Here is a 13,189-nt window from a genome sequence, read left to right as displayed (position 1 = left end):
TAATTAATCTCAACAAACTTGAGTTTGTTAATTTTAATTAGGGACTAGAAGAATTGATTTATATGGAGGGGAATTAATTAATTTAGAATTAATTAATCAAAAGGGGATATGAAATGAACTATGTAAATAAATCATGTAGATTTATTTACTAATAGATGAATAGAGAAATTAATCAAATTGCTTGTGAATTCAATTAATTGGGAAGGGGGATTAATCAAATAACTGCGTATTTAATTAACTATATTCAGACCATTTTTAGGTGTATACACTTTGCCCCTCTTTGAAGCGATGTGTGATGACACGTTGGTTCAAAGAAAACTCGATTGATGATATTATTGATATTGATTTTGAAAGGATGTAGATTTGATCTTGATTTCAATGCGGATTCGATTTCGATATGATATTGATTCAATTTTGAGATGATAAATCTCGGTATGATGCAGTTTTGATGTTTGAGATGATAAATCTCGATATGATGCCCCAGATGCTGACTGATAGATACTGATGCGAGGATGCCCCCTCGGGAGATGAATCGGATCATTTTTGCAAAGTTTTTGAATTTTTTGCGATTTTTAAATTTTTGTGATATTTGTAATACCCTAAAAATGGTCATCTAAACCATGGGCCCCTAATCTAGACAACATCACCAAGGTCCTAACCAAAGGCAATTAAATCAACCTTGGGCACATTATTAATTCTTTAATCATCAAATATCACATGGCAAATCAATTACTCAATATTAATTAAATATTTTTTTAATTAATTGAATCATTTCCAAGAATATCATTTTGATCAATTAACCCATTTTAATTTATTAAATATCCTTGCATATTTAATTAATTAATAATTTTTTTCATTTAATCATGCAAAAGGAATTAATTTATTACAAAAAGAAGAATTAATTACAAAACAAGAGTTGAATTGAAAATTAAACAAAAAGAAATGAATTGAGAGAGAAATCAAACTTGAGATATTATTTCTTTTTCTAAATTTAGAACTTGAAATCAAAAAAGCAATTAAATTGAATTATTGATTATTCTCTAAAATTGGAACTCAAAGCTTTTCAAAAAAAGAAGTTCAATTGCATTGAAAAGACTCTTTTCTTGAATAAATAAAAGAATTGTCTATTTTTATCACAAATGCATGGAATTAACTTATTATTATTTCCAATGCAACATGGACTTCTAATTTAAATGCATTTCAATTAAATTATAATTGGAGTCTATCTCAAGGTTAACTAAACCTGATTTATCAATTATTTTCTATTAATCCTAAATTGAGCTTTTCTCTTGTAATTCTCTATAAATTCAGCCTTCAGCTCTCATTTCAATTCACCCCAGAAATTTTTGAGAACACACTTGGAGATTATTATCACGCTAATTTCACTCTGGAGTCATTGAAGATCATTGTGCTTTTTTAGATTATTTGCATCCATTTTTAGTTTATTCATTATTGCTTGAATCCATATTTCTTGAATTATTCATCCATTTTGCATCCATTTAGTTAATATCATATAGATTAAATCCTTCGTCTTGGTGTAGTCTAGTCATTGGTATTGATTATAAAAAATCTGAGAGCAATCTTATACTCGCATCTTTTAGAAGGCAATTAGTCGCTTTGTTATGGTTTATTATTTATTGATTATTTATTTTCTAACCATACATGTAATGACCTAATTGAAGTGTTGTGCTTGCAGTTACAGACCCTTTTTCACACACACACATCTCTGGCGGCCACCGTGGGGTAGAAGACTACATTTTTTGGCCTCCAAGACTGACTCCTTACTTTTTTGTTATTTTTCAGATTTCAGATTTTTCAGATTTTCATCTATACATCTCGTACGATATTTCCCATAGGCTGAAACGACAAACTGCAGGTGTCATACAAACTAGAATCCTGTCTCGTACAAGCTAGAATCCTGTATCGTACGAGTTTACATACTGTCGTAAGATTCTGTATTTTTTTTTGTTAAAAAGACAAAAGAAGCAAATTTCATGATTTTGGTATTCTATTCAAATTGATTATTCTGACGACTGACCCTAGTTGTTTATCTGTCTATCTTAGAATTTTTCACAGCCTAATCAGTTTTTACAGAACGATTGCCAAAGAATATGCTTGTCGCACAAAGACAATATGACTACTGATTCGTTGTCTTTGTAGGTTGCCTAAGGAAAATTGACTAAACATCGTGTATTCTTTCAATTCATTTTGTAGGCACCTAAATTGCTATTTGGTAACAAATCTGTCTTTCATGTTTTTTGAAAATTCTGAGAGGTAGGAGAGTATGCTCTTGTCATTTTCTAGACAATCAGAAATCCAAACCCTTGAGGCTTTTTCTTTGTTTGAGATTTTTACATCTTTAGCAGGTCTACCCTCCCGAGGGGTTGAAAAACTCTTAAAGTTGTTACGGTCGGTGTGAGGGGAACGACCTAAGTGGGAACAGCTAAACGCCAAGTACTCCAACCCACTATAAAATAAATGTGATTTGATGAAAATCAAGTCAACAACAGTGCTTGGGAATAGCTCTCCTCTGTACCTTCGAGTATATTAAACCTTGGTTTTCAAGTCTGGGAGACCTCTTAATTGAGTTTATACCTCGACGTGTCGAACGGATCCCTTACTAGTTCCAATTAAAATTAGAAGCCACTCGGTTCACCTCCGAAAGGGGGGATAATCTTTGTGCAAGAGAGATAGTAACTCTCCTAAGATACTTGTCATTTCGTGCCCCCATTAGCGTTTGGAGTCGGATAATACGGCGTTGAGAATCCATTGCGTGAGACTCAGCGGCCGTATTCTGATTAGCTATTGGGTGTGTACCTGAGTCTACAAGCAAAGGTTTTCTTCTGTCACCAAATTCCTTAGGGCTTGCATGTTGTGATTGGAGTTACTATTTATACTACGTGTTTTCTGTGTTTTCATCCCCAAAACAAAAACTGAAATACCAAAAAACTGGAGAAAACAATAAACAACTCAGTGATTAGAAACTTTGTCCATGTCAGAGTTAGTCCATCCTAAGTCGAAACTCTGTCTGTGTCAGAACTTGTCCATCTTAAGTCGAAACTCTATTTGTGTCATAACTTGTCCATCCTAAGTCAAAATTTTGTCCAAAACTAGCCTATCCTGGTAAAAAATCAGTCCATCTCAGAATTGGTCATACTTAGTTGTCATACTCAGCAATCGAAAAAACTCAGAATTTTAGTCTCTTCCCTGTGAACAGTCGTACGAAACTGATTATTTATCGTCCTACATCACATCCTGTGTCATACAAGTTTTGTCATTTGTCGTCCTGCACTGTATCATGTGTCATACGAAATCCAAAAGTCTATCGTCTGAAGCTAAATCTTGTGTCATACAAAACAGAACTGCCCTAAGTCTTTTGTCTTCCTGCACATACCCATTTGTCGTACGGTACTAGACAACAACTCGTACAAAACAGAACTGTTGTCATCCTATAGCTGCTAAATTGTCGTCCGGTTCAGAAAATCCTGTTGTATGAGTCTCTGGTTTTGTCAGAACAGAACAGTCAAACTTGCCTAAAAATAGTCTACAACGAGCATAATACTGGTTATCATTATCCTAAGCATAAACAGATCAAGACAGTGTACCTTTGCCATTTGTGTTGCACGATTTGGTCGATCATCTTTTCAGCTAGTTCAAACAACTACCTATCAAACCTAAGTCACTTAGATAGTGTCTTACACATGATAGATCATTCCTGAAACCAGACTGAATCTTACACTACTCTTATAATCAACTTAGATAGACATCTTATACAGGATAGGTCTTTCCTGAAACCAGACTAAAATCTTAATTGTTTCTCTCAAACAATACATTAACCGAACAACTAGCTCTAAAATTGATCTTGATCTCTGCATCACAAACAACTTTAGGTCACACTAATCCATAAAAATGCCTACTCAAACTAGGAGTTCTCACAAGAAAGAAGGCAAAGGCAAAGGACAACCCTTCTCATATCAAGACAACTCATTTTACGTGGAGGATCCACTCACTGGCATACCTTCGTCATCAAGCAGACCAATTTTTTATGAACCTGAATCTCCCACTATACATGAGACAGAATACAATGACAAAAACAACCGTAACGTTCATGAAATCGACAATGATTCCTCATCAAGTGAAGCTGAAGATGACACAGAACCCCCAGAAAAAGATATTTTTGACTGTCAAAAGGACAAAGACTTTAGAAAAATGATGAAAGTTATCCTGGCTCGAGAGAAGGAAGACTATTTCTTAGAACTAGAAAAACAAGGTGCCAAACTTCCTACTGGATATGATGTTCAGACACTTGTTACTAAAAAGGAAGAATCACCTATACTCATGGTACACAAACAATTACAAGCCTTATGGATGGAGGTCACATAACTGAAGAATAAGGATAAGTCCCCAAAACAATATTCTCTAGAAACAATATGTCCCTTTCCATTTGACAAAAATATATACATGCCTTTATTTCCTTCACGAGTTGAGATCCCAAAATTTGACAAATATGATGGTACCTCGGAACCTCAAGATCATGTCAGGGAATTTCGTGTTGCCTGTATGGAGTTCATGCATGATCAAACGTACCTCATGCGCCTTTTCCCAAGGAGTTTAGGGGGTCAAGCAATGGAATGGTTCTCAAGTCTACCCAAAGGAATAAAAATGTTTGAAGAACTAATCCAACTATTTTTACAACAATACTCATACAACATTCGACATCCTATGACTATTATCGAGCTTTGCAATACTAAACAGAAAACAGGGGAGCCTCTTCTTACTTTCTTCCAACGCTGGAGAAAGATGTTTTCTAGGTATTCTCGACCTATCCCAGACTCTGAGAAAATGGATATATTTGTCAATAACTTGGTCTCTGAACTGAAGTATTGTGTACAAATGAAAGTACACCCATCATTTAACAAAATGGTAGATAATGCCATTCAAATGGAAGATGTGCTCATAAAGAAGGGAGATATCTCACCTTGAAAAGAAACACAACCACGATTTAGCTCTAAAGAGAAGAATAAGTATTGGAAATTTGGCAAAGGCAACAATAAGAATGTTGTTAATGATGGAGTAGTAGATAGTATTAAAACTAACTCAAAGCCCACAATATTCAACTTGGCTAGTGGTACACAAGCACTTAAAGCTGTTGAGGCTACATCAGAAAATCCACCAAAGAAAACAAAAGAATGGTTCAAAGAAAAGCCTTGTCTTTCCAAAACTAAACGTGATTTTACTCCTCTCGAAGAATCATATGAATCCGCTTTCAAAACTCTATTGGCAAACAACTTGATAACACTACTAGATAACTCCAGACCATATGATCCAGAAGTCAAACCAAGATGGTGAAGAGAAAATGAATACTGTGACTTCCATCAGAAAAAAGGTCATAATATAAACAATTGCATGAAGCTAAAACATGAGATTCAAGATCTCACATATGCTAGTAAAGTTGTTGTTGGGAATCACTTGATCAATGCTGATCATAAAGCATTTAAGGACCCTTTACGTGTTTACGAATAAGGTGATTCCTCAAAGACCAAAGGAGGTGCCAAAGTAAATTATACTTATACCAGCAATGACAACATCATTAACATGATTGAGCCTTCCCAATCAGAATATTGCAATGTGATTATAGTCCAAGATAAACCGAATGAATCATGATATGTAAGAGCTCTGACCCGTTCTCAGAAGAAAGTCACTCTCCAAGTAGCTAGTTCTTCCAACCCAGCTCAAGCAACATCGAACTCACCAGCCTCGTCAAACAAACAAAAAGAATCAACCTTGGATAAACTTAAAAGGTTGATTTCATCATCAGCTTCTGGATATAGTGTCGTTGAATAGTTGAAAAGGATAAATGCTCAAATCTCAATTTTTGAATTGCTAAAACTCTCGCCTGCTCACAAATATATCCTAGACAAAGCATTGCTCACCACTAACATTCCAAAAGATTTAGACATTGATCGGTTTCAGTCTATGGTGGGTCATCTGACTTCACCTCACTATCTGACCTTCTCTGAAGAAGATGATAACTCGCTAAATCATCCACATAACCAGCCATTGCATATTGAAGCCATGATCCATAAACACATAGTCAAACATGTTTTGATAGATGGAGGTGTGGGATTGAATATATGTACTTACAGTCTGCTTACACAACTAGGATTCTCTGAAAATGTCATTGATCCCGACAAGAAAATAACAATAAAAGCCTATGATAAAGAAGAAAGGACCTCTAAAGGTCTGGCATCATTACCTATCAGAGTGGGACCTGTAGAAAGAGATGTCCTTTTCCAGGTACTTGATATTCCTTTTTCATACAATATCTTACTCGGCATGTCGTGGATTCATGAAATGAAGGCAGTTCCATCAACATGCCATCAATGCTTAAATTTTCCTTATAATGGAACAGAAGTCAGTATTCATGTTGATACTGTATGCGGGAAAAGTGGGCTGATAGAACTTAATATGTGAAAATATTGTTAAATACTAGTCCACACACACACACAGGACTTCTTGGTGCAAGCTATGGAGTAATGACGTATTACTTAGCTTCCCAAGGTGGGTCTCATGGTTCTCTATCTCACAATGTCCCTCAAACCAATGTTTTTGCTCTCAGATCACTGAGCAAAATGGTTTAGGGATGGCAAATGCAAGAACGAGGGATGTTTCGATAGATTTTAGTATGAGATGCGTTATAAGCTATGTATGATTCTAGAAATGCAATAAACTAGATGATAAGATGACAAGGTTAGTATGAGTACTATCCTAACATGATATATTTAGTCTATGATTGAGCTAAATGATAAAGAAAGTATTCTAAACATGCATATTTAGACTAATTTTTATTCTAAAGAGAGGCTAAATGATGAGCATAAAATGATATAAGAAAGCTTGAATATATTTGAGCATAAATGTGATACTACAAATTTGAAGGATGATTAAAATGGAGGAATGAGAGCTCTATTTATAGCAAAAATAGGGTAATGGATGGTCAGGATTGAAAGAGTTGATCAAGGGTTGAGTTTGAAAGTTGGGGATCCATGTTTGCAATTTGCACCAATGAAATGGTGACAAGTGTCAACATAGGGTTGGGTTGAGAAAAAGGGGTTGGAGACATTGAATGCCTGAGAAGACCTCATGGTTATCTAGAGGCTAAGGGTCAAGCTTAAGTTAGGATTACCCACTGGATTAAGAGTTAATCTAAGGATAAACCTTTGTGCAAATGGTTAAGAGATAATCATGGTCAAAGCATTAAAGGCCTGATGAGACCCTTGGGTTGGATGAAGGTTGAGTTAAAACAAATGTTTTAACCATGTAGGAGGGTTTGAGTTAACCATTAATGGTTATTGGAGACTTTGGGAGATTAAGTGGTTGAAAGTTGGAAGCCTTCAATGGTTATCAAAGACTTTGAGGAATTAAGTGGTTGAAGGTTGAAAGCCTTTAATGGTTATCAAAGACTTTGAGGAATTGAGAAGTGACCTCCTCTTGCTTAGGAATGTGACAAAGTTTAGAGGATGGGTTAGGCTAATTAGAAGCGATTAGAAGAGTCTAGAAAGGATTAGAAAGGGATTTAGGATTTTGCAAGTGGATGGAGGGATAATAGGATTTAATTGATTTAAATGATTTAAATGATTTAATTCAATTTGGTTGCAATTTGGGGAAATTAAATAAATTAGATTTATTCAATTTAGGATAACTATTTAATTAAATTTGAATTTAATTAAAAGTGGATAGGGGGGATTTAATTGAATAAAATGATTTATTCATTAAATGGGTATAGTGAATTTTATTTAAATAAATTGAGTAATTTACTTAATAAAATAGAAGAATGTGGATAATTTAATTAAATTGAATTTAATCAAATAGAGAAATGAACATAAAATATTCATTTAGGAATATAGTCATTTTTATACGTCTACATTTTGCCCCTCTTTGAAGTGACATGTGTGCACATGTTATTTCAAAGAAAATGATGTGTTTTTGTGATTTATGATCAAATGCAATTTTTTTGTCGCTCTTTTGATTTGTCAGTCGTGCCCCGGATTTGATTTGATGTGTGATGCCCCAAATTCGATATTTGATGGTGATGCCCCCTCGGGAGATGAATCAATATTTTGAAAATTTTTTATTTAATTTGATGAGTTGTGTATGATGTGTATGATTTCGTGCATGTGAAATGTGGTGAAATTGATTCATCTCTTGATAAGTTACAAATGTTATGGTATAGGGGAGACCGCGACCATATTACAAGTCCATTTGGCTAACCCTAATTTCATTTTCCTCCTATAAAAGGGGAAAAGGGCTTGAATTAGATTCATTTGTGCTCTGTTGACTTTGGAGAAAGAGAATTTGGTCTGCAGAGAAAATGCCTATTCCTTATCATAGACACCGTTTCGAGCGCGTTCGGAGGTATCGGAGACCTGCAGCGCGTGGACCACTAGTAAGTCAACATTTTTGACCCTCTTTTGACTTTTCATTTTGTCGTTTTTAGTCATTTTTTGATTTTCAAAGTTCGGGTTTAATGGTTTAGTGCGTCTAGGGCATAGATTAGCACATACAAAGTTTAGAGTAGCGCATCGAGTCGATTTTTAGGGGTCGCGTTCGAAATAGATAAGATAGCGCATAGAAATAATAGGTTAGTGCATATAGGTAGAATAGCGCATGGCAACCGTTGGGTAGGACGTCAAGTCAACAGGTTAGCGCATAGGGTAGACCTAGCGCATAGGGGTCGCAGGGGTTTGCATAGGTAAGGGAGTTTAGCGTGTAGGGTTAACCTAGTGCATAGGGCCAAATGGGTAGCACCCAGGAGATGTAGATTAGCGCGTAGAGTCAGTCTAGTGCATAGGGTAGGTTAGGTGGCGCATGGAGGGAAAATTTTAGCGCGTAGAGTCAGTCTAGTGCATAGGGTAAAAAGAATAGCGTGTAGGAAAGACAGCCTAGCGCATGGGGGTTTTTTAGCGCATTGGGTATTTGTTTTAGCGCATCTGAAAAAAATTTGTGAGATGAGCCGATTTGAAAATTTGTTTTGGTCTGTCTATCATGATTTTATGCTTTTGTCCAATATGAGTGTTGATATAACTTGTTTTGATTTGTGATTTTCCAAGTTATGTATAGATATCAATGTGTTGTGTTTGATCAAAATATGATTTGTTTGCGTGTTTTGTTGCAAGTTCGATGTGTGAAGCCTAAGTTGTGTTACAAGCTGATATGGGTTGGAAACTTGATTTGTGTTACAAGCTGATATGGGTGGAAAACTTGAGTTGTTTTACAAGTTTATGTGATTGTGGAGACTTGAGTTGTGTTACAAGTTTTGATATGGTTTTTGAGAACTTGAGTTATTTTACAAGTTGATATGAAATGATAGGATTTTGAACTTTGATATAGATGAGCAAATTGTTTCATGTTGTTGATGTAAGTTTGATTTTGATATCGTTGTTTTGATGTGGAAACTGATATTGGATTTGTTTTGCTTGTTTGACAGGAGTGATTGGGTGTGGTCCAGTCACGGGAGAGATTTCCCAGACCGTGGACATTGATACCGCGGTTGTCGCAGGCCGACCTTGACATTATTGAGAGATGTGGATTGACTTCTCTCTTGGATATGCCTCGGTTCACTGTGAACCAGGGGCTACTGATAGCACTTGCGGAGAGGTGGCACAGTGATACGAACACCTTCCATTTTGCCACGGGAGAGATGACAGTCACACTAGAGGACTGTTACAGGATCTTGCACATCCTTGTAGTAGGGGCACTACTACCCTATGAGCAGTCAGAGGAAGGTGGTACAGAGGCACTGCGCTGTATTTTTCAGGATGATACCGTCTGCAGCTATGAGATCCCATGGCAGGAGTTTTTGGACCTAGATTATGCACCGCTGCCATCCGTACTAGCAGGTTTCATTGGTGGATTCCTTTGTCCTGATCGCAGGTCAAAGGGATTCTCAGTGGGATGGGGGCTGGTTTTGGAGGAGATGGTCACTCAGGACCGGAGATTTGCATGGGGGTCAACTATGCTAGCCCATTTATACAGGGGTCTGCATGAGGTAGTATACCTCGGTTACGGCAGTTTGTCAGCTGGCATGACTTTATTACAGGTATGGTGCTGGGAGCACATTCCAGCAGCGAGGCCACTAGCAGACAGGGACAGGCTCGTAGGATGTGCATATGCCTATGGATACAGGGGTCTAGTTGTCCAGTGTAAGCTGGGCAAACTAGAGCATTGGAGGAGAGTACTGGATGACATAGATACGGTCACCTGACGACCGTATACAGGATGTGAGGTGTGGGCCGAGGATGGGCCAGAGATGCCCTTTGTATTTATGACCAGGTACCTGATTGGGAGGACCCCGTTCGTTATAGAGAGGTTTGTGGTTACTCGAGTTTTGAGGCAGTTTGGGCGCCAGTAGGGTATTCCTCAGGGAGCGTGCCTATATGCACGGCGACAGCAGGATGTAGCGGATTGGGGGTCGACCATTGATAGTGCAGTGGCGGTGGAGGAGTTTGTGGGGTTGGCTGGGCAGATATGGGATTATGCCCCTGAGATTCAGGATGCGGGCATGACGGATGAGTTTGCTCGATTGTTTGCTGCGCGGGCGGTGGCCAGGATATCTGATCCTGATGAGATGAGGCCAGCCTTTGATTCAGATGAGGAGGAGGGAGACGGGGGAGACGACGGAGATGATGGGGATGATGGAGGAGGAGGACGAGGGAGAGGAGCCAGAGGTAGGCGGGGAGATAGAGGGAGGAGAGGGGATAGAGGTGTGGATAGAGTAGTGAGACAGGGGAGGATAGATAGGGGGAGAGGCGGATTGGCGATCGGAGCCAGTGGAGAGGGGAGAGTGGGGGAGGTGTTGGCTGCGGTGGGGGGTGATGATGAGCCTAGGCGACCAGCGCAGAGGAGGAGGACGGATGTACTCCCACCTCCAGCACCGAGGACAGGTTGATTGGGAGGGGTTCCTCCAGCACAGGTACCACTACGGGTTCGGATCCCGGGTCATATGGAGGATGCTCAGATCCGGACCCTACAGGTGACTATTCAGCAGCTGCAGGCACAGATTTTGACCTATCAGCGGCAGATTTCTCAGTTGACCATTGAGTGAGATACCGAGATAGAGCGGAAGGGACGAGCGGAGGAGGTGGTGTCGAGCATGCAGAGAGCAGCGACGGGTGGTCCGATGAGAGACACCCTGAGAGAGCTGGCGTTGAGAGCCCAGGAGGCGGAGTATTACAGGCGGCACTATGAGGCTGCAGTACCCAGGGACCGACGAGTACAGAGCTTTGCACAGTCGAGATCTAGTCGATCTCGAACTACTGGGTCACGGTCTGAGAGCCGAGGTGTTACAGGGCCACCGAGACAGGACCCTCCTGGGGATCCAGGGGCGGGTGCATCTGGAGCCAGACCATCTCCGTCAGGGGATAGTCATACTTGAGAGACATGGTCTCTGTTGTATTTTTGAGCATTGTATTCTTTGTACTGGACACAGTTTTGGACACATTTTGTATATTTGGATAATTTTTGAGATATATATAGATATGGCACCATTTTTGATCATGTGATGTGTTTATATGGATGCATGTTATGTGGGCTATTTCGTTTCTTTATGATGATGCAATGTTTAAATGTATAAGGTATGATGCAGGATGTATGTTTTTATATGCTATGAGATGTATCTTGAAAATGAGATGTATGTTTTAAAATGCAACTAAATGTAAAATGATATGTAAATGATGTTAAAATGATATGCAAACATGTAAAATGATATGCAATGATGTTAAAGTGATATGAAAACATGTTTAAATGATATGCAACTAATTGTAAAATGATATGCAACTAATGTTTTTGGAGCATCCCTCATTCTGTATTTGCCATCCGATATAGCCATTCATTTGCTTTCTTTGTAGATATCATCATTGAGCATTGATTTGTTTAGGATATGTTGAAAATTTATACAAGCATAATGGTATAATTGAACCATAATGACTTGAGAAAAATTTACATGATTTTTGATTTTGCAAGATAGCACAAGCGTCAAGGTATAATTGAGCCAGGACGACCTGAGTGCGTATTGCGTAAACAGACAAGATTTGATCATTTGTATGCGTGAAGTGGAATCAGGCCTTCAGTGATATTCGATGTATCACGTCTCGAGGCAAGGATTCACACAATACAAGTGATCGCCTCCTAAACAGAAGACTAAGAAAATATTGGAAGTTCCCCTTGACCTCTAGTTGTGAAGCATTTAGTGAGACAAGGAAGAGAATCCAATAATTCAAAAAGTTCAAAATGCAAAACTAGTCAAGACTTTATGCAAGAATGCAACATTTAGTACTTCAGAAAATCATCCATCCTTGGCATTTTTGTGAATTTTTTTGTTTTGGTTTTTGCGATGAGGCGTAGTTTTGTTTGTTGGATGTCATGCTTCTGAGTTTTGCAATAGTTGTGATGTCTTGAATGTTTGCAAGTTTTTGAACAAGTTAATGCCCTTAGCTGAGTGTGCCTCTTGATATGATCATGTACAGTGATTTCCAAGCCATGGTGGAATGCAGTAAGAGGATAGATATAGATGGATAACTCAGGATAGTGACTACGCTAAGTATGTCCTGAATGAATATATGCTAAGTGTCGGGCGATGGCCGATAGTGTTTTGATGGATAAAATGGCATGGAAATAGATAGAGGAGCCGTTCTTTCACAAGAGCACCTGTTTACCAGGTTTTCACCATTTGTTTTTATTTGTACTTTATGTTTTTGCCTTTTTCTGGAGTTTTTTTTATTTTTATTTTTTATTTTTTATTTTTTTTTTAGCTTTTTCCGTGCCCTAGGCCACTTAAGTGTAGTACCTCTTTAGATGGATGCTGTTAGTTGGTTCATCGAGCACATCTCCTTCAGAATTTGTTAGCTGATAGGCACCTGATCCATAGACTGATATGATAACATAGGTACCCAACCAGTTAGGTTCAAATTTCCCTTTCTTTTCTCGATCTTGCTGATTTCTTGGATTTTCTTTGAGGACTAGGTCACCAACCTTGAAATTGCGAGGAATGACCTTGTGATTGTAGCTCCTGCACATGCGTTGTTGATATGCTTTGAGATGAGTATAAGCATGTTGGTGTCTTTCATCTAATAGTTCAAGTTCTTGCAGTCGGTTAACTCGATACTCTTCATCTGGGATTAAATCTTTCAAAGAG

The 13,189-nt window shown here is 38.1% G+C and overlaps 1 protein-coding gene across 1 annotated transcript in view; it reads left to right on the top strand.

The window, feature by feature from the left end:
* Positions 1 to 11,535, top strand: part of LOC131857303 (protein MAIN-LIKE 1-like) — a 39,487-nt gene extending 27,952 nt beyond the window's left edge. Inside the window, exon 2 of the mRNA XM_059209583.1 lies at positions 9,485 to 11,535. Coding sequence (XP_059065566.1) covers positions 9,605 to 10,261 — 657 coding nt within the window. The 5' untranslated portion in view covers positions 9,485 to 9,604 and the 3' untranslated portion in view covers positions 10,262 to 11,535. The remainder of the gene's footprint in view (positions 1 to 9,484) is intronic.
* Positions 11,536 to 13,189: the final 1,654 nt, after the last annotated feature.

Source organism: Cryptomeria japonica, chromosome 8 (genome assembly GCF_030272615.1).
Source record: "Cryptomeria japonica chromosome 8, Sugi_1.0, whole genome shotgun sequence".
NCBI classification, from domain to species: Eukaryota; Viridiplantae; Streptophyta; class Pinopsida; order Cupressales; family Cupressaceae; genus Cryptomeria; species Cryptomeria japonica.
Note: the sequence above shows the minus strand (reverse complement) of the source record. Positions and strands in the feature narration are given on the sequence as shown.